The sequence below is a fragment of the Centruroides vittatus genome, unplaced genomic scaffold (genome assembly GCF_030686945.1).
Source record: "Centruroides vittatus isolate TY-2023 unplaced genomic scaffold, ASM3068694v2 contig_12, whole genome shotgun sequence".
Classification (NCBI taxonomy): domain Eukaryota; kingdom Metazoa; phylum Arthropoda; class Arachnida; order Scorpiones; family Buthidae; genus Centruroides; species Centruroides vittatus.
Genome location: NW_027120767.1, coordinates 279,581 through 306,745, shown reverse-complemented (window position 1 = coordinate 306,745; position 27,165 = coordinate 279,581). Strand labels below are relative to the sequence as shown.

Here is a 27,165-nt window from a genome sequence, read left to right as displayed (position 1 = left end):
AGGTGAATGACGTGTTCTGCAAACATGTCATTCACCTCCTGCTCATCACTTGTTTACTGTGGACCTTCACCCAGTTCTCATCTGTGACAATGCAAGTATTCAATGTGATTGCATACACCACGCAACAGTGTTGCCTAGATTTTCAAGACTTTCCTATTAATTCCATATATGTAAATGATACTTATTCTGGTATATGTACAGTACTGTATCTACTACTATCTTGTTTTCTTTTTCTCCCCTTGTAAAGATGCAAATAAAATCAATAAACATGATTATTATTTTGTGTTTTTGTTTTAAGATGATATAATATAGTCAACTAATGCTTGTTAAAAGCATGTGTCAGAGCTTCATAAAAGGCAAAAAATAAGTAGTAATAACATCGTTATTTTAGGGGAGAGATATGTCATTTTTTTAGTATATAAATACTTTTCTGGAAGGATTTCTAAAGAAATGATTTATTCACATTAAAAAATATAAATTATTTTATTAAATCTGTATATAACAAATAGTCCAACAAATATAAAGGTAAAGGTAATTTCAAAATTTTATCCAGTTTAGCCCGTCCCATCCATCTACGTATGGCAATGCGGCAGATCGACTGAAGGCGCAGAGGCATACCTGGAAAAAATTTCAAGAGTTACAATAAAATTTAATTTTATAAAAAAAGATTAAAAAACTACTTACTTATTATTTCCTGAAAATAAGCTTTACAACTATTATCTTTATTTAACTCCGTTACAAGCAATCCCTCCAAATCTTTCTGCCACAGGTAACCGCCGAATTCAACAAACAGTTTGGCATATATAGCGGGACAGCAGTGTCGAACCAAGGCGTGAGATAAGGAAATCTGAGCATATTTTGAGGGCAGTAACGACGGCACGACTCGTCTTAGATCCGTCTCTGCACCCGCCAATAGCAGTGCGGTGTAGCATTCGTAGTGTTGATATATTGCAGCAATGTATAAAGGAAATCCGGGAATCTCTAGCGATTTATCGATCAGTTCTGTGTCTGCACCATATTTCAGAAGCAGCTGCAAAGATTTGTAAAATTATGTCAGTTTATTTTTTGTTTACTTGTATTTTACACAAATTACAAATTTTTAAAATTTATTTCTTTACAAGCTGCTGGTATAACTTGTAAAAAGAAAGAAAAGAATAAAATTGATAAAATTCTTTTTTTTTTCATTTTACCAAGAAATTTTTTTATATTAAAACACTGATCTTATACAAGTTCTTTAGTATTAAGATAAGTGTAAAATTAATAAAACAATAAAATTCCTGCATCTGGAATCAAGGAAACAATTAGGTAGCTAGCAATCAAGTTTGTAATTGAATAGGTGTAGATTATCAGGTTATTATATAATACATTGGATGGCCAAGAGGTGAAAAAAGACACCGGGACCCACAGGATCAGCGTGGTTAAGAAATTTTTATAGATGCACTCCCCTGGATATATCAAACACCATCCAGCTGTCCCTATGATGAAACCTCTTTTATAGTGCCCACAAGGCAGAAATAATTTAAAAAATGTATATGATTGTTATGTTTAAACATTTTCCAACATGAATGTAAAGTTAAAATTAATTTCTAATCCTATGTATTTTATTTTTTAAGTTCATTTGAATTCTAAAAATATTTTCTAAATATCATCTAAGACTGGCCAAACTTTGCCCTATCAAAACAGAAGTGTAATTAGAGAAAAAAAGATATTACCCCAAAGTAATTTGATAGAATATCAAACTACTAACAAACTATCAAAGTTTGGCCAGTCTTATCGTCAAACACACACTATACTAGTATATAATTTTGAAATCAATGACTTTTGATGTTCAAATTTGCCACTATAATTTGAAATTTTAAAAAAATTTTTTATGTGAAACAAATTACTTTTGTAATTATTTTACACATCTCATCCTTAAATGTAACTGCCAGTAAAGTTGAGAGAACGACAAATTATTCTGTATGATTAATAAATTTGGCTCATTTGATACAAATAGCCAATTCATTACTTCTGACATCATCTATTCTTTCATCTATTAATATATGATTGATCATCATGCATGCAACTGGCTTTAATTCAACGTACATATAATTTATTCTGTATTTATAAATATCATAAAGAAAACTTAGACTCCATTGAATATACTTTTTCTAGTATATCAGCTTTTCATTTAATGTTAAATTTTGTAGATAATTTATAATTTTTTATAATTTAGGATTAGTTTGTAATTTTTACCAGAAATTTGACCACACAAGAGTGTCAATAATGTCTTTGCTTTTAAAAATACTATATATTATTAACATGATAAATGTTAATCAAATGAAATATTCATTACAACAGTTCAATATCTAATTATCCAGAAATCTCGTCAATTGTCAATTTATAACTCAATTATTAATAAAATGTATAAGTTTAGTAATGTTAGAGCATACAAAGAGAGTTTTAGGATAAAAATTCTAAGATTTTCCTAATAGAACTTTGCACTTTGTTGCAAACAGCATCAGAGGATGGTGGTTCTAGAAAGTAATCTATAATAACTGATCTGTTTTATGTATTATTTTTTGCCAGTGAAAAAAGTCTCTTTAAGTGTACAAGTAACACTTTGTATCAGATTATCAAAATAGATTGCAAATGCTGGTACTTTACACAAAAGAATTTAATACGGCAAACAATCAGTGTTTCGTGTAAAAAACACAAATATAATTCGATGTTTAGGTTAATGTTTGTTAAAAAATCAATGAAATATTCACTATTTGGAAGAAACAAAGTCTTCGAGGACAGGAAGTGAATTCTTTTATTGTTTCTTCCAAATTGTGAATATTTTATATAATTATTGCGTGAACTTTCTCGGTTAATACCGGACTCTTAATTTACCTTGACGCAATCGACGTATCCATCTTTTGCGGCAATAAACAAAGGCGAAGACCTGTTTCTACCGGAACCATTCGGATCCGCACCGTTTTCCAACAATAGTCTCGCGCAATCGACAAAATTCTTCTGCACGGCAACGAATAGCGGAGTCTGGCCCTTGACGTCCACAATCTCGACGTCGGCACCGTTTTCTATCAGATACTCGATGCAGGAATAACTACCACCTATTGTAATATAATGACAATTATATAATTGTTACGGACATAGAAGAGAAGAGAGATGTCAAGTAATTGATACTCGTGGCTGCCAAGCGGATAGGTGTGGCTCCGAAGGGTCTCACTCTTCTGTTTATGCATTGTTTACGTTCCGGTTCGGACAGCAGCTCTGTTAGTTTGTCTAAATCACCATCGAACGCGGCGTAGTGAAGTCTCGTGTCTCCATCGTCCGGATCGACGATAAAATGTCGTATATTTAGCATAAATTCGGCCTCGGGATCTTTAAAAGTACGAAACTTCTCCACGTGCCAAAAATAGAAAGCAACAAATAGGCCATCACGTGATCTAGTAAGCGATACTCGGATTCTTTCTTCTATGTTTATAAATACTTGTCATGTTTTATAATCTACGTAAAATATTAGCAGATCGATCGGATCAACGCACGATCGATATTATCGGTAAAGATTCGCGCGTGTAAATGAAAATCGTTCGAAGCGCCCCTTAGTGGATAGAAATGTAAATGGTTGGACTTAAAAAATATTCTTTTGAGTAAAAGTGTAACAATGCGATAATTATCTAAAAATGTAAAATAATTACCATTTTTCAAAATATAATTTGTTTTTTAAATAATTACTGTAATAATATCACTATATACTGTAGATATTTTATGCGTTTTTGAAAATTACAAAATAAAATCAAATATTTATATTTATTCAAATCTTTATTATTTATATTTCTACAAAAATAATAAACCAGCAACCAGTATCTGCACTTTCCCCGGTCACATTTAAAATTTTGGTGGCGCCATCTCTTATCACATAGAAGTTTTTAAAATAAAATATTTTTAAACTATTATGAGCTTAATTTTCAGAGTAGGATTGAGTTTTATATTTAAAAAAATCTAAATGCTAATAACAAGTATAACCGTCATTAAGTGAAATCCTACTGGAGTTACACATCTCCCCACCCATCGACCTACCTTTAACTACCAGAATTTAATAGCATCAAAGCTCTCTATAAACAAACAAACCTCCCTGCAAAATTTCAGGAATTTTCGACAAAAGTCACAGGCGTTATTAACTATTACAAAAAAGACAAATCCCTATATCGATTTTTATTAGTGTCTTAGATCATAAATATTCGAATGCAAGAATATCGAATAGATTTCCCACCCCTCGAAGTGGCTAGCAAATGTTTTTCGTAACTCGACATTCGAACTTTCGCCGCCTAAACCAGTGCTTCTCCAACTGTTTTTTGAATTTCCGCCCTCTTGGTTGTGTCTGTTAGTAGTAATGCCCCCTGTTCTGTGTACACAAGGAGTGCGTTCGTTAATAGCGGTCTTTCTGCGTCTCCGCTACTACGAGAGTGCACTGTTGTTTGTAGACATTTAGGAACGACGGTGAAAGAAAGAAATATGGCGGCGTCCGCACTATCGATAGTATCGTGATGGAGGAATCTATAATTCGAAAATATGAGCTCTTAAAGTCAAAAAAAAAAATCTCAATTGTAAAATTTAACCATAAAATGGATTATTTGTTGAAAGAGCATTCAAAATAGCCACGAAAAAAATTAGAATGCCGGCTACCATTCGAAAAAAATTCGAAAGGACACTTACATCACCGCGTGCACTAACTTGCACTTTCACAACTTCTAAATTTTCATTCATAAAACCATATAATGGACACAGAAACGAAACTATTTGAGCCACGGAGGACGCCATGTTGCTTTCCACCGTAAACTACTGCTACAAGCCGCCGTTTTTGCCGTTCGACGGCGCGCACTCCGACCGGAATTTAAGAACGCATTCCGCAAAAATTTTTGAACGGATGTCACTCGCGCGGAGTAACGCGCAAGAATAAAAGAACACACCCAGGGATCCTCCTAACATGCCTAACGCCCCCTTGGATGATTTAAACGCCCCCATCGCCAACTTTAATATTTTTATACCAAGTGGGGCGTCTAACGCCAAGAGAATCATCCACATAAAAACAATAGTTGCATTGTCTAAGATACAATTCCTATTATTCTATTTGAAATACGTGCTCATTTATTCCTATTTCTGGTTAGCAAAGCGAAACGTTTCCATTGACTCGAATGTAAAACTAAATGATTCGCTTGCATTGGCAAATGCAGTGTCACACAATTCGGGGCTTTCTCTTATCACTCGATGTAAAAACCAACGGTTAATTCAAGGAGTTAAATTTAGTCGATTAAACCCAGTCGGACATAATTTAAAAGGTGACAATTTCTAGTGATTTTGAAATAACTCGATGCCAATTCAAACCAGGGACTTTATTATAGAAATAAAATAGCTTACAGTAACAATTCAATTGTTACGACGTTTCTTGGTAATTACATTTATATTAGGCACCAATTAACCTTCGTACGGAAACGATAAATTTAAAAATTGTCGAATCGGTCCAACACCAAGGTTTGCCACAGAATATCTTGTAGAAATCCTAAATTGATTCCAATTCTTCTGCAACTGTGTTGCTTCTGTGTTTAATTCGATTAATTCAAAATCTGTTTTATGTAAATTACAATTCTGTCCAGTTGTCCAAATGCATCTTCGTTACACTTTAAGATCCTGGAAGCGATAAACAATGCTTAACGACATTTATTTAAATTTGTATTTTCCTAATGATAATGCCACTTACAGTTTCATTCAACGCAATATTTCTGTCGGAAACTCCGTACTTGACGAGATTTCAGAAATAATCCGTCTTCAATTTTCGTGTTCTTGGCATTCTTCGAATATTGAGTAAATTAATATGACGAAATAAGCAATGGATACAATTCCAAGAGACACAATTTAAGAAAGTCCAAATTCGTGTACAGACACGATTCAGGAGTCAAATTCGAGTGTAGACATAATTCGGGAGAGTCCAAATTCGTGTAGGACAAGATTCAGGAGTCAAATTCGAATGTAGACATAATTCGGGAGAGTCCAAATTCGTGTAGGACAAGATTCAGGAGTCAAATTGAAGTGTAGACATAATTCGGGAGAGTCCAAATTTGTGTACAGACACGATTCAGGAGTCAAATTGAAGTGTAGACATAATTCGGGAGAGTCCAAATTCGTGTAGGACAAGATTCAGGAGTCAAATTCGAGTGTAGACATAATTCGGGAGAGTCCAAATTTGTGTACAGACACAGATTCAGGAGTCAAATTGAAGTGTAGACATAATTCGGGAGAGTCCAAATTCGTGTACGGACAAGATTCAGGAGTCAAATTCGAGTGTAGAGATAATTCGAGAGTCCAATTTGCAAAAATAGTAATTCATTAGAAGATAATAATAAGACACAGCCGGGACGAAGTCAAAATCGGGAAGTCATAATCGAAATTGGTATTGACGCAATCGGGATGTCAAAATCGGGAGAAGTCATCGATAATTTTCAGAACGTAGAGATGAAAATCTCTAAATTTCTTCCGAATTCTGTGAAAATAAAAAGAAAATAATCAAGATTTTCTAATAAAATATTCAATTAATTTTTACATTAATAACTTTATTTTTTTCTAATTTATATCAAATATGTCATTGTTAATTCGATTATTTTAGCATGTTCTCGTCCTCGTAATCACGTAAGATTACTGGATAATTTAATTTCTATAATCATTTATACTATTGCTTTCTCTATGTTGCGAGACACAGAGAAAGCAATAGTATAAAAGATTGTATAAATGAAATGGTATAAATGATAAATGATTTACTGTTGTCCGCCATTAATTGCGTATTAGTATGAAATCGTGTTAATTTATAAACTGAGACCATGTTTGGTGTAACTAAACACGGTCTTAGTTTAACTAACTAAACTAAGTGTTTGGTGTAAAATACAATAAAGTTGCCATAGACACTTACCCAAAGCGAACTCGGCCCAAATCCAGCAAATAAGTTATAGCGAATTATGGAGCAGATCTTATTGTCGATGGAAAGATGGAAACCAAGAGATCCTCACTCGAACTGAACGTACTCGCATTCTCCACCTTTGGCCATTTTACACACTCTCTGCACGGATCTAAATGTAGAAAATCAAGTATAATTATTCACGGAAAACGTCTAACTCGATTTGAATTTCATTAAAAGATATTGCGGCGCTATATCGAGGTTCCGCCGTATTTCTATCGATTAGCCTACAATGAGTGAAACTAAGATAATGAAATTTTCTACTAATTCCTTGGTTCGGTGATGCTTAGAATTCAATTTTTCAATTTTATATTAACTTTTCGTTGTATTAGTAATGACACGGGCGTGGCAGACGAACACGCCGCCAATTCTCGATACAGCGCCGTACAACACGGGAAAGTTATGCGATTCTCAAATATTTCTAACTCGAATTTGTCTTCAGATTTTAATACTATAAAAAATTTTTGGTGTAATCGATACTTGGGTTGAGCACCGCACTCGATTTAATGCTAATTTCAGAGCCGAGGCTAAATCGCGTACGAAATCTTACCTCTTAACGGGTTTCCACATGCTCTTAAAGAACGACCCGACCTTCTTCAATGTATTTCTATCCCGATATTCACGGCCAGGATTATCTTGCACGCAATCTTCGTGCTCTGCCGGGTCTTCGTTTCGTGGAGCAACCGCGCTCTCTCTATTGTACACTTCTTCATCCTCCACATCCTCGACCAATTTCTCACTAAAGAAGAAAAGAAAGAATTTGTAATAAAATAAATATATAATCCCCATTACAATCCCCAGCCGGCATTGTAATGACCGTCGATGGTTGTACGGTAATCTTATATCAACTGGAAGGGAAGATCGGACCGAAGGTCCGGGTAGCGTAACTAGTAACGTGTCTGCACGGATAGCAGAAGTTGCGGGTTCGAATCCCGCTTCGGGCCGATTCTTTTCTTCCAGTTAGGCCTAAATTTATTTAAATTATTTAATTAAAATTCTAATTATTAAATTTAGCAAGAGATGGCGCCTAACGCCTAACTCTAGTATCAAATTAACTTAAATTATTAATATTTCTATAGCCATTTACTAGCCCGATAATTCGGCAGTTGTTGGTCTTTATATGTAACGGGTTAGTTGTTGTTTATTTATAAATATATAATCTTGAAATTGAATTACGAAACTAACCATGAATATTTAAAAAACGTTAAAGAGAAATTACAACACTTGGAAAACATTCGATTTAATGCCATTCACACAAAGTAACACTATATCGAAGTTTGATTATATATACGAGTATGCGCCGCTTACATACGAATCCAATAAGATCATGATGGAGGATTACAACGGAACCAAAAAATTGGCAGCATTTCAACGTTTAGATGTGATTTGATACACAACTACTTATTATCACTGCGTTACGTTTGGCTAACGTATACGTAAAGCCCTACACAAATGAAACTATATAAAATTTGCATAACTACGCTCTATGATGATTCCTTTACGCCGTGTATCTCGGAACGTTAAGCGGCTCGTACCCGTTTTATGTTATAATATACATAAGTTTATTATATACAAACAGTAATGTAATTTACCTGTTAAAACGTTGGCAAGCCGTCTGACAGATTGGTCGAACCTTCATCAAAACTTCTCTATAAGCAGGCTTGATGTTATTTTCAAAAACGTCCAAACCTTCGAAAACACCGATCGACGGTTCGAACTGCTTCAAGAGGCCTTTCTTCATCTTGCTGCCTCGAAATTTAAAATCATCCAAATTGTGTGGACTGACGAATCTTCGCACGTCCACATGTTTATCCAATCCCTCCCTAAATATGCAAAGACAATAACTATTTAATTCTACTCTCAAACTATAGTTTACATCCTGGTGCTTTTAAATTTATTCGTCACAGGGGATAAGCCTTTTATGAATTGTAGCTTGACACTCGACTAGTCTAAATATTTTTCTGTTATTTTAAAACAACGCATATTAAAATTTAAAAAGTTATAGTTTATATTTATTAATCGAAATTCGGATTAAAATTTTAGTAAATTTCGTCATATTCCGTACCGGAGTTAGAGACGAATCTGTAATATAAAAGAGGCCCAATTACTCGTTTAAATAACTGTGTCTTATAATGCCCCGTATTACAGGAAGACACAAAAATCGTAAAGTCTACTTCAGATATAAACCAGAGTAGGAATCTTTACATTTCATTTAATTAGGCCTAATTATATATTGTAGATGAAAGTTTTTCTATAAAGCTTTTAATCTTTAAAACGAATTTCTTATCCGAATAAATAATAATAAAATGTAAAACGTCTCATACCCAGGGGGACGGGGCAGGGGTCGATACTCTCCACCATCAAAAAACATCTTCGAATCGCTTTCCAAATCGCACTCTTCCTAACAAGAGCAAAACGCAACAACGACAAGTTCAATTGTTGAATTCGTTTGTTACGCGTTAAACCGAGAAGAAGGGAATTTTTATCAACAATTTTTGATTTTTTTTAATAATTATAATGACGATTAAAAAGACACACCGATGTGGGGCTAGGAGTTAGAATAGGACCGGTTCGATAAATGCACATGGTGGTGCTGACGTGAAATACGAACATGTAAATATAAACATTTCGCGTTAACCAAGACCGTACACAGAAATATAAAACGAAATTAAAGCAAATACGTGGCGAAAATACAAGAAAAACTCGATATTTTTACCGTAATATCGGGAGAAATGATTATTTAATGGCATTTAAATTATCATTTCTAGAAATGATTGTATATAATTATAAAACAAAGGTGAACTGCGCGTGGATTGTAACGTGGACCTGATGAATCACACTCGCCGAATAACTATTTAGTCGGCAACTTCAATATTAATTAAACTGATGCTTAATGTCACCAGGAAAGTCGTGCTAAAATTCCGTTAGTTTTTATGTGCTATTTTTATTGTGCTAGTTAGTTTTTATGTGAATTTAATACAAAATCAGCTGAACATTTGTGAAGTTGTGGCGAATCTTTAGTTCAGCCAATGAAAATACACAAGCGTCTAGATCCCGAGCGAGTATTAGTTCTAAATTACGCCGCTGCGTAAAATAGCGCTAATAGCCGGACTCGTTTTGTTGTATTTTCTGGTGGTAATTACAAACTACGAATGCTTTATTCGTAATTACTATTAGTTAAAAATGAAAGCAAGTTAAATCTTTAGATAAACCGAATGATTTCTCTGTAAAAAATTATACAGTAATGTTTAGAACGGAATGCTCGTAAGGTGTAACTGGTAAGATAACAGGAAGATATTCGGTATTCCGAAATTTTTGACGTCATTTGTGATTTTTAGAGCTTTGCGATGGCTTAAATGTAATTGTTTATAAATTATTTATAGAAAAAAGCAAGTGTTCGAAAAATTATACCTATTAAGCTTTACATAGGGTGAACAAATTCGTGTCTCCCCCGCACATACATTAACATCTATACATAGAGAAATTATCCCGATTTTTTTTTTTTTTTTTTTTGTTTTATTTCGCGACGTTTCAAGGACCCCTGAGCCCAAAAATGAAAAACTCTAAGGGTGGTGATTATGCCGGATCGCCGGATACTTTTCTCCAGTTTAAACAGCCGGGAAACAAAAATTATACAAAAGGTAACGAATTAAATGAAAACTATAATTTTAAATAAATAAATGACATTAGTTAATCTGGTGAATAGGCGGGACGATGCAATATTTTCGTTCTCCGACACGTTTCGTATCATTTTCTCACGTTTATTCAATATGTGTTTAGAACATAGCACAAAATAACTTTACTTATTAACATTCAGGATATAGGAAAAAGAATTGACTCGTCACTCATCACATTGGATAGTTGTTCATCATAATCAAATTCCAAAATGATTAAATAGTATATTAAATAAACAAATAATAATAACAAACAGTTTTGTACATTAAGAGACAGGAAAGAAATTCCAATACTCTGGTGTCAAAATGGAAAAACGACTCGTAATTTTAACCTTGTGACAGGGGCCCGGAAGCGCTCTCGCGATGTGTGGCGCATGAGAGGTGGTTGTAGGCCAGTTTCAAAAATCAATTTTGTAAAAATCATAGTTTTTTTCGTGGTTTTATGGTATTAAATGTGTTTTTGATGTACTAATAAAAAAACTACTCAAAATATATCATTTTTGTTTATTTACAACGAAAACAAATAAGTATAACGTTTCAGGAATTTTTCAGGAAAAAATCGTCAACTCTAGAAGCGGATTTTACAAACTGTAAACAAGTCTGTTGCTATCTAAGCTCTGATTTGCTTTCCTGTATGTGTTTTTTAACTATCGCAACCAATAAATGCTTTGTCACGATCCCCGAGCCAAAAATATTTCAGTATTTCCAAAAATACACCCCCTAAAATTCTACAGAAACTAGAGGTAAAAAGGCGATAGTAAACTTCTTTTACACTCTAATTGGTTAATTTCTTTGTCTGTTATTCTATTATTAGATCCACCAGTAAAAACAATTGCCTGAAAAATAAAATCTTGCGAAATGCCACCCCCGCAGCTTACCACTTCGAATTATGTAAACAGTCGTTATAAAATCGCTATAAAATCACTTGTTTTAATCGTTTATTCACTTCTAATTTGCTAATGAAAAGTTGTTTGACAGTATTTAGACGAATAAACATGTTTTCAAAACCATTTAGCAATAAATATTCCCATGATACTCCACCTTTCAACCATTCAATGCTAAGTCTATGGGGCACCTTCTTGTCGTTAATTGGCCTTAAAAATCTCGTTTATACGCCTTGTATGCTCTAATTAGTCATTTGTATTATGACTGACCCGATATCAAGCAATGAGCGTTCTTTCGAAACCCTAACTCGGTTCCACCCCCTCCATTAGTCGCGCTAATACAACTTCCTCCGTTAGGCGCGCGGGTACGTACTGCATATATGTTACCCTGTGGCTTCATGTGAAAAATTTTTTTCGTACAAATTTGAAGTTTTTTCAGTGCGATTTTCAGTAGTTTTAAGGAAGGTAATGAGGATATTATTCTTCAGCATTTAATAGATTAAAATATACGCGCCTTTATAAATGTCTGGTTTACACATGTACTCCGCGCGTCTAACGCGGGTATCTGCCAATACTCTGCCTTTTTACCTCTAGTTTCTGTATAATTTTCGGGGGGGGGTGTATTTTTTGAAATACTGAAATATTTAACGGCCCGGGGTTTGTGACAGAGCATTTATTGGTTGCAATAGTTAAAAAACACATACAGGTAACGTCATCACTCAGTCAGGAGAATTTCATTTCTTGTAAGAGACAAAACATGTTATAAATTCTTTGGAAATTCCATACGCGAGAATTTCTAATCTAAACAATTGCAATTGAATTATTGTTTAGGTACTTAAACGACGGCGTGTCATTAAACTGCTTGACCGTAACCAGAAATGAACATTCACCATTAATTAGGCATCAATGCTGATGACAGAATACCGTCAGGATGGCCGAGCGGTCTAAGGCGCCAGACTCAAGGTAGACTCTTCCTGTATAACGCAGGACCGTGCATTCTGGTCCACGATAGTGGGCGTGGGTTCGAATCCCACTCCCGACACGAGTTTTTCTTTTTTATATGTGCGGTTAATTGAAAATGTCTATTTTAGTGTTACGTAGCGCCTGGAAGACATTTTGTAATTCATTTGGTTTGAAACTGTAAAGATAATTGGGTCAGAAGTGTGCAACATGTAGAATTCCGTTTTGAGGCCATGGCAAAAGTAGAATAAAGTTATTGAAACATTTATAAGCCTCGAACAGAAACTCTGCTTGGCAAACACGCAAACACGTGCGACAAAGCAGAGTTTCTGTTCTAAATTTAAAGCAAAAGAAGTTTCCGAATTCTACTGTGGCTGTCGCCTTCATTTGCACAAACGATGACAGGGGCAAAGAAGAAAAAAAAGGCCCCACCGAGATTTGAACTCGGATCACTGGATTCAGAGTCCAGAGTGCTAACCATTACACCATGGGACCTCGCACAGACCCGCGTGTCGCATATCACCTTAATGCTTTGCAGATTGCCTTATCGACTATCGCGTAAAGATATCGCCGCATCTGTTGTTGCCGATAATGGAAGTTTCTCCGTCTGCACTTGCCGTTAAAAAGCGAAGCTGTTGCCACAAATCTGTCAAAATAATGCTGTCGCGAAGAGAATGAAGGTTGCGATCATTGAACGGGGTGAAAAAGAATTTAAGAAACGTGTTTCGTTTCGTCATGTAGACCGTAAATTGACCGTGTAGCAAATAAACCGTAAATTGTCGATGGCTGTCCGATCGGTGTGTAAATAATCGAATCATTTATTCGTTTCGAGCGTACTACGTGTTTTTATCGGAAGCGGTCACGACAGAGGCACGATACTGACACCAACTGACGCTTGGATTGCACGAAATCGTGCAATGCAAGTGTTAGTCGGCGAGCGTCGCGATTTCCACAGCGAAAGACAGTTGTATGCGATCGAAAATACTCTCGACTGATTTTTATTTTTGATTGCCTGTTTATGAACATTATTTTTGTTTATCACTGGTGATCTGCAATCCCATTCTTCCAGCCTCGTGTTCAAGGCTTGTGGTCATACTCTGCATCTTTGGGCATCAACGCAATATCATCAGCAAAATCCAAGTCTGTGAGTTGCATGTATGCTCTCCATGGAATTTCATGTTAATAAAGTGTTTGTAACAGTTGAGATCCTCATTCATTTCCAAACACATTGATTTTCATTATTGTCCTATTTTTACACAGCAGTATTTTAATATAAAATGTATATTTATCATATCAACATTTTCGTTGTGGTCTACTGAATATTAAAACACAATTAGTATAAAATCTGCCAAATGTCTAAATGGATAAGATCCACTAAACACTGCAGCTGACCATGGATTTGAACCTGACCAGTGGACTGTTTTGTTCATGTACTTAACACTTAAATAGAGGTAATTTTTTGATAGAAATTCTCTTCAGAGATACCATCCCGTAAGTTAGATGGAATAAGGCCCTTGTGCTGTATTGCCTTGTTCCATCAAAGAAGCAGTCTTATACATTTCCTATAAAGGTGCTAGGTACTGGTAAACTTAAGTTTATCTTTTAATGACGTACCACTCATATTTATTAAATTTGTTAAAGGTTTGTTATTAAGGTAATTGCAGTTTGGAATATTTAATATTCTAAAATCATAGATTGATAGGTTTATTATAGAGTTTTAATGACATTTGGAGAAATTGGGGTTATTCAAGTGAATTGGGAACAAGTTAAATTTTTCCCACAAGAAATAATGGAAAACACTTCCTGACATATGGATTCCTGATATTTAATCATTTTCAGGAAAGCATTATATAAGGATATGGCTGTATTTTCAGTATTATTGTTATATATCAATAATAATTATTTTCACAAGGAGAAATTGTGATTGATAGAATTCTAGTATAAATTATTTATATTGTGACATAAAAAATTTTCTTTCAGGAAATAATTAGGCTATATATATAATGGATCCTGGAAAAATAATTTGAAGGATGGATCTGGAGAACTAAAATTAAAGGATAAAGGAATAAATATTGGTAGATTTTGGATGAAAGGATGTTTACGGTGTGGTCTGGTACAAGACGATAAAGATAAATGGGTTAACTCCATATCATCCACTACCACCGGTAATATATTTTTATTACACAAATTTAAATTAATGTGATTATATATAAAATAAAAATATGTAATTATTAATAGAATAAATAGTGTTCAATTTTTCTCAGTACTTAGAAACATAAAATCACTCAGTTTTACTATACAGGTAACCCCCGTATAACACGGGGCTTCTATAGCATGGATTCACTCTAACATGGTTCGAGAATTGGGTAAAACCCTTGTACAGCATGAAATGTAATAAAAACTATTAAAAGCAAACTTTATCTAATTTGAAAATAGGGAAATCCCCGTACAACAGTTCAATAAACATGATAAAGCTTTTAAGTGTGAAAGATACCTCATTTGACATTTTTCATTCGAGCGCATATGTACTATCAGATTTTCCTGCATAATTTTTGTGAATCATTAGTACTTAAGTACAGTATGTAAATTTTCTTTTCCCGCCTTCTGTCGATACATGTGGTCCTTCTCAAAACTTGTTTCAATGTTGCCAGATCTCGACGCTTCTGCTTTTGAAGTTGCCAGACGTGTATCCCTTATTCCATACTTTCTTTATTCAGTCACCGGTTTTTAGGCATTGAACTGCGCCTCCGACTGTTGAACAATCCACACATTTATAAATATACTTTAAGACTTTGTGTCTCATTTTTGGCAACGTAGATTAAAAATTTTCAGTTAATAGTGTTTAAACAATGTTTTCTTTGTCATCACTAATTTATATTAAAATTTTCTTAAGTGATACATATTAATAAAGATATTTATCTTATTTATGAAAATATAATAGCATGTTTTTTAATTTTTGAAACCTAACCTCCCTTTTTGTACTAGTTCTTTGTTTTGTATAACATGGATTCGCATAACATAGCAATTTTTTGGAACATAACTCCAGTGTTATACGGGGGTTACCTGTACTGTATTTTGTTCTCTTAATTCTTTGATTCAAATTTTTGTAATAAAAAAAAATTGAAAGGTCAACAAAAATTTGTATTGCACAGCATTTATAAGCACAGTCTCCACAATTTAACTAAATATTTTGTGTACTTTTCCTAATTTTTTCCCAAAATTATCATCTTTCTCTATTTAATACTATACAGAGAATAATAAAAACTATAAACTGATGAAAAATTACAAGTACTGTATGTTGGTATCATTTATTATACAGTGGGTGATCAGTTAATGAACATAATCCGTTCCATGACTGTGTTTGTTAACAGACTACCGATTTACCGTAAATTTTTGTGGGAATTTGATTAATTCGTTCTGGAGACCCCAAAAAATAGTAAATATAAATAAACATAAGTACATAATTTTTTTTATGTAATAACAAACTAAAAGAAATCTCTCCATCTTTTCATGAATGTTTGTACTTTGTTTCTCAGATTTTCGTTTACTCCTTTATCTGCTTGAGTCTTTTTCATTTATATCTTTCTTAGCTAAGATTTGTTTACTGTAGACCTGTTGAAGTCATTTGCCTACAACGGGTGGCACGTAAGAGAAATCATCTGGCACGTAATGCATCATATGATTTTTGTCCTTTTCAATTATCATTTCTGTTTATCACCTGATCATCCTTTTTTTTAAATCAGATTTTTTACATTTATTCGAATTAAAGTGTATTCGTTAGACTTCGGATAATGATATTTAAAGAAATTAAAGATGTTAATGCATGCCAAAGTCTTTAAAGCTAAGTATGCTTACAATATGACACGCGGACTCAAAAAGGTTTGCCATCCCTGGCCTACAATATCAGACATCTTTTGCCCACTCTTTATTTTGGCTATTATGTCTTGCTTAGTTTCTATAGTGAACACAGTTCTCAACATGCCAGTCTTTTTAGGTCCAAATATCAATTTTTTTTTTTTAATATAAAGTTCAGAAAAGCACTTAACTAGTGCAAATAGTTATGTATACAACTTTGCGTGGTTTATGGAACGAGACTTTCATAGATGTCATTAAAATATACTGTAGTTTTACGAATCTTAAATGCAGCGTCGCTTCTTGTGTTTGTTCTGTCAGGTGTTCGTTATCCGAACATAAAAATCTTTTGCGAAAGTATCTGTCGTCCGATTTATTCTGTCTGAACCGTTTGCTAACTGATCATCCACTGTATTTCAAAACTAGATTTACTACTAGCTCTTGCATTGAAGTATTAGATGTATTTGTGTTCATATTAAAATTGTAAAATAAAACAACAAAAGAAGTGCAAATCGATAATGTAGCAATTTGATGATGCTGTGATTATATGGACATCAAAATCTTTTGACTCAAGAAATTTTAAAATTGGAGCCCAAAACATTTATTTCCACATAACACTATTGTTGGTTGGTAGTTACTATAATAACCAGGGCTTGGGTTGGGTAAGAAAGCTCCTGACTTATAGTTGGACCTTATAGAATTTTATGACTCAAAATATACTTTGGAGACAGGGATTTAATTATATTAACTCAGAATCACTTGGCAGTGTTGAAAAGCCAATCATCAGGCATTCCTATGGAAACTGAAAGTACTTAGTGATAATGATGATACTTTCAGTTTTTCATCTTCAGAAAACACTGTGTGTCAATGTATGATTCAGTAAAGTATTTAAAAACATGATTTAAGCCATTCTGTATGAATCTTTTGACAATAAAAATTTAGGATTATCTAACAGTGTGTATCTAAGAATAAATTTATGAAAAGAAAAATCAATAGTAATTAATGATATGCAAAGAAAGATCATGAAGTAGGGGAAATCATAAAATAAGATCTTGCATTACAGGGGCCGTATTCTGGTCACTTATCTCTCGTCTCTTCTTTCACCGACGAATGACGTCAAAGCGAGAGACGAAATTCGTCTCTCATACAAAGTGGCGATTCTGGTCGTTCGTAACGATCTCGTCTTTGTCGTTGACGTCACGATTCTATTCGGTTGATTATACATGTTCGGGTTATCTGCGCGCGCAACGCGGTATAGAATTTTAACCAATGAAATTGTACAATTTTCGAAAGTGCAGAATACGAAAATATAGAGCACGTGGTACGGCACGAGGTAATCAAGATGTCTCGACTTATGTTATCATCGGAACAAATGGAAATTTTGGTAACCGAGTTGCAAAAGCGTCCATATTTAGCTAAAGGAAAATTGGACGGAAATATTTCCAAAAATACTTTACGAGATGGATGGCAAGAAATTAGGGATAAAGTGAACTGTCTAGCTGATGGTCCACTGATCGAAGTGGAACAATTAAAAAAAAAGATGGAGTCAGTGGCGTTCCCGAACGAAAAGTAAAGCGGCTGCTTTAAGGAAAGATATACTTAGAACAGGTGGAGGGAAAAGAAGTACTCCACCATTAACAGATCTTGAAGAAAAGGTGTCATTAATTGGGAACGAAGAATTTGGATTGGAAGAAGAAAATTTATACGAGCTTGGAGCTTGCACTACAAGTTCCGTTGAACCTTTACATAATGTAAGTAATACCTTTTTATTTATAAATTCATTTTTTATATATTAAATATAGTCTATATATATATATTTATATTTATATATCGTAGATACAGAATATAGTTCCCGAAGGAAATGATGTGGAACCACCTCGTGAAATAGTTGAGAGGGAAGATCTTGAATCTGCAAGTAAGTTATTTATTATGTCAAGTAATTATATTTCTTGACTTCAAGTTTATTTAGTTTTAAAATTAAATGTTTTAATCTTCCCGTTGTAATGCCAGATTCTGGATGTCGTCGTCGTCGTCACCGATCTTCAAATGAAGATACTGTAACTTCATTTATAGAGCAATCTGTATCTAATCAAAATTCATTATTAACAAGGTAAACCTTATAATCTTTTTGGAATTTATTTTACTTTGAGGTTGACTTCATTGATTAAAATATTAATATAGTTAGATAAAAATATTAAAACATTTCTCTTTGATTAAATGCTTTGTCTAGTTTCATTAAAAGTATCTAGTCATTTATGTGTATATATATATACATTTTTTTTTTATGTAGGCTTTCATCTATAGATGAAAACCTAGCAGAAAATAATGAACTAATAAGACGACAAAATAATATAATGGAAGAGAAAAATATGATTCTCAAAGAAATCTTGCAAACTCTGCAAAGGGTATTTATTTTATATAATTGTTTAACATTTTAATACTTTTTAAAAAATTTATTGAGTAAACAATATTTTTATATTTACATGGTGTCTTCTTTTTTCAGTTTGCGTGATGTGTTCGTACTGCTAGCCAATTTAAACAATTTTGTCTCTTTTTTTATTTTATAATGTACTTAGAAATGAAATAAATAATAAATAAATATTTCTAAATAATAACTAGTGTGTTTACTTATTTATTTAGTCTCTAAAGAATAAAGACTGGAAACAAAATTAATTCACTTTTTTCATTCATGTTTATTTTAACAGAATCTCTGTAATATTAACTGTTGCCTGACATTTACAGCATTCTGATTTGCAGAATGTTCCATTTCATTTATGCTATCATCATCATCATCATTTCCACAGATTTCTTCTGTAGGAATGTTAAATGCTACACAAATGTTATGTAAAATAGCACAAGCCATCACTATTTTTGCTGATTTTTCTGGAACATATTGTAATCCTCCAGCTGACTTCAAGTCAAGGCATCTGAATCTAATAATTAAAAATAATAATTTTAATATTTAATTTTGTAAAATTAGTAAATTGTTAGTAAGAAAAATGTGAGAATTTCTCATACCTCTGCTTTAAAACACCAAAACATCTTTCAATGGTGTTTCTGGCTTTTCTGTGAGCTGCATTGTAATTTAATTCTGCAGCTGTTGATGGATTACCTACAGGTGTAAGCAGCCATGTTTCTAAAGGATAAGCACTGTCTCCTGTAAACATAATTTAGAGAATGGTATTTACTTTTTCATACCAAATTAATAAGAAAATAATGTCTTTACATTTTTGTTTTAGTTTGGTATTACATGACACCGAAATACTTCAAAAGACAATATGTCTGTGAAATATATGCTTACCAAGCAACCATAATCCTCTTCCTATTACTCCATCTTCAAAATTTTCCCGCAGAGTGGAATTTCGCCAGATAAAAGCATCATGCGTGCGCCCCGGATACAATGGGTTAATATTCAAAATTCTCAACTGAGAATCACACACCTAAAAGCATAATTTTAGTCTTATAAACAACTATTATTCAATTGTAATATCTTGTATTCAAGTGATATTAATAGTGAAATGAATGATTTGACATAGAAATTTAAAGGTACCACTTTATTAAAGACATTAATTTTATTTATAGTTAGATGGTTAATTTGTATAAATACTTACAACTTGAACATTAATAGAATGAAATCCTTTTCTATTGATAAATGATTCTTCATTATATTTGGAGGCTGGAGGTGCCTTGATTGCAATATGAGTGCAGTCAATAGCTCCTGCAATAAGTAAAGAAATAGTAAAAATCATCATATAATTAAATAAGAAACTTTATCATTTTATACACTAATTTTAAAATTATAAATTGTAACAGCTATTTAAAAAAATAAAAGTAATTACATACTATATTATATTCTAATGAACAAATAAAAACAATTTACTCACCCACAACTCCTGGCATTTGACTGATGATAAAAAATCCAGAGGACACATCCAATTGTTGTTCTCTACTCCTAGGAAAAGAAATTTTGTGTCCCAATCGGCGGATGATACTGTTGACTACAGACGGCATAATTCGGGACACTGTCGACTGGGCAACTTTAAGTTGGCAGTGATCACCGATGTGGGTGCCGGGAGGCGGACGATGTCTCGTTCCTCCTTTTTTCGGCTAACAAGTCCGTTAGACCTACCCACGTCAAGATGGCGGTTCGGATGAGTTACGCGTTACTCGTTGCGCGAGTGGAGGAAGTCAATGGGTTCGACTGTAGAGCGGCGGATGATAATATTCGAATAAAGGACATTACAACGGATAAAACAATAACAACGATTTATTAAGAATAACAAAACGATTACAAAAGAGGCGAGCGACTGTCGCCTGAGTTCGGATTCGCGGAGGGAGAGTTTACAGGAAATGGGGTCATACCTCGTGATCCGGGTCGGTCCGCTTCAGGATCAAAGGAGTTTTTCGGTCGGTTTCGTTCGGACTTCGGCGGGCACACACCTTGTCTCCCTGACACTACGTAATCGGCCTGGGGTCGATCGGACGGACTCTATGTAACCGACCTCTTTTCTCTCGCTCGTCGCCCTTTTATCGTTCCGGTCACGTGTCCCGTTTTACCAACCAGCATTTTTCGCCGGTTGTTCCTTCTGATTCATATTTGTTCCTTTTGATTCATATCCTTTCCTGCTGATTCAGAATTTTTTCGTGGAAACCGCGCGACAAAATGCTTTAGTCATTACCGGCTTACTTCCGGTGGGTTCGAACTTTCACACCGACATTTCTTTGAGATCCACCAGAAGCAAAAAATTGTAACGTGATCAATAACTGAACTTCTGGTGGAATTACGGTCCGTGACTTTCTCCGGACTAAATCATCTCGCAATTCGTTGCACAGCCACGCGGTAGCTTCTTTCGTTAGACGAAATCTTGAACGAAATTCATCATCATCTAAATCAAAAAGCGTTATCTCTATTTCGAAATACTCTTTCTCGAGATAGGGAACGTTTTGTGATGCGATCGTATAGCACGAGTAGCATGGAGTCGTCCATATTGGATATAACGAAATCGAGGCGAAAGACGAAAGACCGGTTGAAAGACAGCTATCCGCTCGTCTCTGATAAAAGAGAGAAGCGAAGAGAGAAAAAGTTGTCCAGAATCGCGTTTAGAGAGACGCGACGATCTCTCGAGACGTAAACAAACGATTAGCCAATCAGCGACCGGCTTGGGAAAGACGAGAGACGAGAGACGATGACCAGAATACGGCCCCAGAAGTCTCCTGTAATGCAAGACAGGAGCTTAAAATAAAGCACAGTAAAAAAGAAGTCAGTCGAGTTCTACTGACTCTTTAGTTTTGGTTACTAGAAGAGAAACTAAGTCAAAAATTTAATAGTAAATTGGTTAACATTTAAAATTCAGAAATTTTTAAAGTTAGAATTTCGTTACCTGTGTGAACACTTCAATTCATTTTTGAAATTATTAGCAGAGGCCATAAACTATTTGATTCACACTATAAGCTATATTTATTTTTTTTTAATTGTATGTATAGTGTACTGAAGTATCCTCTAATGTAGCTTGCATACATCATTCAAAACATGCATTTAACAGATCATGATGTAACATTGTGTATTTTTTCAGTAGTTTAATTTGTAAATTAAGAACCAGCTTCAAATTATTATGTTATCATTAATACATAATTTTAAAATCTTTATTGATAATTACGTCAGTTATACATTTAAATAAGTAATTGTACAATTACAGAAACATTAACTTTTGAGAAGCTTTAAAAATAATACCAATACATTTTAAATTTATTACAAATGACCTTTCAATGATTATTTGAGAAATTCAAGTGTAATTATATTTATTTTAAAATATTAATTTAAATAAGATAATAATGTTTTATTTGATAAAATTTTCTAAATATAAATGCTATTGATATGTTACCATTAATATCTTTCTAAATGTTATAATAGCTGGAATTTGCCAACATAGACGAAGTGCTGAAAAATGCAAAACAAGATGTTATATTAAGATACGGAACAATATTTCACGATGCAAAGACAGACATAATTGCACCTGTAGAAACTACTTTAAAGGAAGAAGAAGAAATAGAAAAAGTAGAAGGAAGTTTAAGCGAAATTCTTGAAGAATGTATGTTTGAAATAAAAGGAAGTTTAGTTTTTTATCAGGAAGATAGCAAAGAAGACATGACAGTGATGAAATCAAAAGTTCAGATCATTCGTCAAATACTTCATCAGACTTCTCATATTGAGATATATTTGCAATGGAAGTTTGACAATGGTGTTTGGAATGTCAGTGGAATCATGCTCAACATTCCAAATGCCATTGTCAAACTTCTAGGCTTACAGGAAAGCGGCACCGGACGTCCGTTTTCGCATTTAAAACTTCGGCCTCGACCTCACTAATAACCAGGAAAACAATACAGACAAAAATAGTCACTGTAGAAATGCCAATATAAAACACAAAAGTTACAATTGATTTAATTTTTATATATAGTCTATTGTAACCATATTTAAAATTTTCTTTGTTACTTCTCTGGTTTTAAAAATTCTTAATTAACAAATTGATTTCTAAATTTTCTTAAAGAATAGAGATTAAAAACCATTTTCAACAGCCATGATGAAGCATTGTTGTTAAAGATTATTATATAATTGCTTAACATATCTGTACAACACATTATGTTCTATACATTATAATAGAGGTGTACAAGAATTTTTGCCTAAGCTTTCTAAAACATTTCTTTGACCAAGAGGCATTTGGAAAATCAATGATCTCTGGAAACATGTTTAAAATGTTCATCATAATTAAAGGGAATTTAGTTTCTATCATTTTCTTTATTGAATTGAACCAGATTATGAAGAATTGTTAGCCAATGTTTGGAAAGAATTTTCCATTATGAGTGTAGGATGTCTAATAAAAAGTATAGGAAACTGGAAAGGTTTTAAAAACTACTACTGATAAGACATTTGATTATCATGGAAGTTATTGTAAAGATTTTGGCTCTGGCTTTAGCAATTGAAGATTAAGTTTTTCAAAAAAATTTCTAAAAGTCAACATTGAATTTATTTTTAAACAATGATAAATGCCTACGTAGGACCAATGTTTTAAAGATTGAAAAGCTTAATCTGTGCTAATTACAGTACATAGGGCGTTAAACTGATCGGTATAACAAAAACTAATCTTCAAAACAAATCAATAAACTATTTATTTATTTAGGATTTAACAATAGTAATTCTTCAATTTTATACTCAGTAGATTTGTATAAAAGACTTGCATGGAATAATAAATGTGTTCAATTATTATCTTACAGAAATCCTTTTCTGATATTAAATATTTATCAGTGTAAGAAAATTTTAAAGCAACATCCATTCAATTTGATAGTATAAAAATGGGTTCATAAATTAATAATTTAGATTTCTGTACTGAAAAGTCAAAAGTATCACATTTGCATATTGATATTTTACCTATATTCAAAAATTGACTGGTTATAATAGGCAGTGATAACTTAAATAATAATGCAAAATTTTACTGAATGTTTTTTTTTATGTTAGATCAAAATGATATTAAATCACTACATGTGCTTAAACACTGCCTGTTTTGGGAGTTGATTAAGAATTGTACATTATTCCAAAATCAACAAAATTCTAATGATATTTAGCTCTAGCTATGGTGATGTTTTAAATGATGATTTACGAAAAGTAATGACTAATTCATCAATTTTTAAAATCAAACAATCATTTTTATTAAATAAAAGATAAAAATAAATATTGTTAGTAAGTGTGGGAACTATATAAAATATTTACCACACATTTCTAATATCAGATATAGTCGTGATTATTCGTAGACTAATCCAAAAATCAAACTTTGTACAATTATCCGTGTAATAAGTGATCTTGTCATTTCCATCATTTTCTAACAAATACCTGTAGAGTTCATTTTATTCAGAAAGTTGTACAAAATCTTATTAAAACTTTACTCAGAAAAAAGGTGGGAAAGAAGTTTAAATATGCGTGGTTATTAATTTGGTGAATCTTAAAATCTGGGAAAACAATTTATAACGGATAGGATGTAAAATATTGTAAAATACATATTTAAGGATGCATTTTACAATACAATAAATACAATACAGTAGAGAGTCGTAAATCGGAACCACGGTAATCGGAATCGCCGGTAATCGGAACGATTTTCAGTCGGACTGTGTCGTGCTGAATCGAACGTTTTTGATACTAAATTTACTTCTAAAGTATAATTTTCATGTTTATATATTCTTCAATATATTTATTTTGTTTGTACAAAAAAAAAAAAATAATTTTTAACGATACGATAGCCTCGATTATTATTATAAAAATTTTCGTTAGGCTTAAAATCGACGAAAATTCAACACGAAGCGACACGCAACGGAGAAAAATTTGAACATCGGACAGGTTAATATATTTTTTCGTACATAATCGGTAATCGGAACAAATCACTAATCTGAACAACCCCAGTCCCCAATTGATTCCGATTAACGACTCTCTACTGTAATACTATTATTGCATCAATTGTACCAGAAATTATTTATACGAATACAAATTAAACCTCTCGTAAATGGAAATTTTATATAACACTCCAATATATAACAGTGTGAGATAAGCAGAGGATCAGGGGGAAAACCTCGCTGACCACTTATGCTGCACGGGTTGGTAAAACCCGACCTCGTTGTCGTTGAATGGCTAGGAGGGCAAAAGTGAGTGGGGAGGTGCGTCAGTACGTCGACAGTATCCTTACTTTGACAGGAGACAGGTTTGACAAATAACAATAAAGGTTTATTAACTAACAAAAACGAACATACAATAAAGATACACAAAAATAAAGATATACAGATAACTACTGCTAAAATGCGGGTAAAATATCCCTATCGCTAATCGCGATCTAACCAATAAATCAGTCACGGGCCTAACCTCGAGTGGGAGAGATTTTACAAAGTCAATATAACTCAATATGTGGTCCGATGACCGTATGCGACGACCTCCTGGACTATGGAAGCTGGAATCAGTCTTATGTCCGGGACTGGAGACACTGGATTCAGACCTTCCTGGACGATCGCGCCTTTTCCAGAGTTGCTCGGGTTTTTATACAATCGCTGTTGGCATTGAGCCAGTCTATTATTCAATGTTCGATGACTAATGGGCTGACTCGGACTTGTTTTCTCTTTTTGATCTGATCCCGATGCCTTGAATTTTTGGTTTCTCTTTCTGATCGGATCGGATTTTTCTGCGGGCTCACAACAGTATAAAGTATTGAAAATATCTTCAGAAAATATAGTTTTATATAAATGCATTTTTTCGTTTTCATTTTCGTCCGATGAATAAATATATTTCTTTAAACAATTAGAAGACAGTCGTTCCAAAAAATTAGGCGATCACCATTTTTATTTCCTTTTAGTGTTTCAGAACCAAGAATCAGACAGCCAGACCTTCCTTTATAGGCTACATAGCTGCCCTTTCTAAAAAAAGGTTCCTTAAAAGATACGCAGAAAACCAATTAAAATCAAATAAAACGAAAAAGTACACGAAATTAATATTAAGGTCGTTTACTCTTAAACATTAAAATCCGTTAGCTATTTACCTCGAGGGGCTCCCGGGCCCCTCCCTTTCCCGTTCTTAAACAAAAAAAAAACAAACCGGGTGAACTTAATTCGACTGACCGTTCTTTCTTTCATTCTAGTGCCTTCTATTCGGAGCCATAGGACATCGTTTTCACGTAAGTCCCGTTCATCTTTCGTTAGTCCAGTGTCGGATATCCATCGTGTATCGGGATTAGCTACCTAATTATTTCTAAATTAATATCGGAAAACGTCAGCGTCGGGAAAATGGGTTCGCTATCGACCATGGCGACTATTTCGATAACAAAGTTAGAGGAAAAGTTCGCAGAGCTTTTAAAAACAGCAAAGGCGTCCTTCGACCAGTCTAAGAACTTAAGCCGGACGCTAAAAGACAAGATTTTCGACGATTTAGACGAGGCAGCCGGTAACTTCGACAAATTAAAACTATTCCTGCTGAATCTGGCGAACAGGAATAAATTACTACAGATCAAGCTCGAATCCACCGTAGCTTTAGCCGGCTCGGACAGCCAGCAGTCCCCTATTTCGTCGAAACAGACGTACGCCGAAGCTGTAAAAATGCCGCCTCGTCCTCCCAACGACAAAGTTGTGCTCATCTATCCCAGGGAAGAGGATAATCACTCATAATACATCGACAGACCGTGTAGAATCGAGTGAATCGACGAGCGTTCCAGCTTGCCAAGTTTCTCTGCAAATTCGCACTTCGCTCGACGTAATCTGCATTTGTCGGCGCTAATCCTTCGCAGATAAAAGGAGTCGAAAACCCGAATAGATACAGATGAATTATCACAAGATGTCGTAATATCTACAATTCCGATTTTAAGAAATTCAGATTAATGCAGACAGAGGTAAGCCTCTGTCTACATTAATGAAAAGCATATAAACTATGAGAACAATTTCACAAAAACTTTCTACTGAGCAATGGTTTGTAAAGGACTATGTATGTCTTCATGGAGCATCAGTACTCTGCAGTTGGAAAAACGCTGATCTACAGGACTGTCAAGAACTGTTAAATAACTGCTTACATCTTTTAATTAGCAAACAAAAGCAAATTCCAATGTTAAAAAATATATTAATATAATTAAATTATATAATTTCATTAATTTTAAAGCTGAATTATTTTAATATGCATACTTTTGTTAAAATTCAAATATTTTTCTTTTCAGGTGGCAATGGTGGAAGTTCAACTCGGCGAAGAAATTCCACATGAACTGATGATTTCATATAGTGTGTGCACAATTTT

The 27,165-nt window shown here is 33.7% G+C and overlaps 2 protein-coding genes and 2 non-coding genes across 4 annotated transcripts; 1 reads left to right on the top strand and 3 right to left on the bottom strand.

The window, feature by feature from the left end:
* Positions 1–464: 464 nt before the first annotated feature.
* Positions 465–3,562, bottom strand: LOC136983170 (ankyrin repeat and SOCS box protein 1-like). Its single transcript, XM_067279829.1, has 4 exons — positions 3,169–3,562; positions 2,875–3,095; positions 685–1,030; positions 465–618 (listed from the first exon to the last, which is right to left on the bottom strand). The coding sequence occupies exons 1-4, from the start codon at positions 3,347–3,349 to the stop codon at positions 479–481; spliced, it is 888 nt and encodes a 295-aa protein (XP_067135930.1). The 5' UTR covers positions 3,350–3,562; the 3' UTR covers positions 465–478.
* An 8,912-nt stretch (positions 3,563–12,474) lies between these two features.
* On the top strand, positions 12,475–12,591 carry TRNAL-CAA (transfer RNA leucine (anticodon CAA)). Its single transcript has 2 exons — positions 12,475–12,512; positions 12,546–12,591. It is a non-coding gene; the product is annotated as a tRNA-Leu (tRNA).
* A 341-nt stretch (positions 12,592–12,932) lies between these two features.
* Positions 12,933–13,004, bottom strand: TRNAQ-CUG (transfer RNA glutamine (anticodon CUG)). The gene has a single exon. It is a non-coding gene; the product is annotated as a tRNA-Gln (tRNA).
* Positions 13,005–19,034: 6,030 nt separating this feature from the next.
* Positions 19,035–20,274, bottom strand: LOC136983160 (putative nuclease HARBI1). Its single transcript, XM_067279817.1, has 5 exons — positions 20,246–20,274; positions 19,973–20,079; positions 19,663–19,801; positions 19,380–19,518; positions 19,035–19,294 (listed from the first exon to the last, which is right to left on the bottom strand). Exons 1-5 carry the CDS (start codon positions 20,259–20,261, stop codon positions 19,060–19,062), a joined length of 636 nt encoding a protein of 211 aa, XP_067135918.1. The 5' UTR covers positions 20,262–20,274; the 3' UTR covers positions 19,035–19,059.
* Between the last annotated feature and the right edge of the window lie 6,891 nt (positions 20,275–27,165).

Bases quoted from the DNA above. Each gene is read 5' to 3' on its own strand.
- LOC136983170 (XM_067279829.1), bottom strand. From the start codon at position 3,349: ATGCTAAATATACGACATTTTATCGTCGATCCGGACGATGGAGACACG. The intron at 3,096-3,168 runs GTATCAATTACT...ATATTACAATAG, and splicing joins TATCCGCTTGGCAGCCACGA to GTGGTAGTTATTCCTGCATC. The intron at 619-684 runs GTAAGTAGTTTT...AATTTTTTCCAG, and splicing joins TTATTTTCAGGAAATAATAA to GTATGCCTCTGCGCCTTCAG.
- LOC136983160 (XM_067279817.1), bottom strand. The intron at 19,802-19,972 runs GTAAGTATTTAT...TTATGCTTTTAG, and splicing joins ATTCTATTAATGTTCAAGTT to GTGTGTGATTCTCAGTTGAG. The intron at 19,519-19,662 runs GTAAGCATATAT...TTATGTTTACAG, and splicing joins AAGAGGATTATGGTTGCTTG to GAGACAGTGCTTATCCTTTA.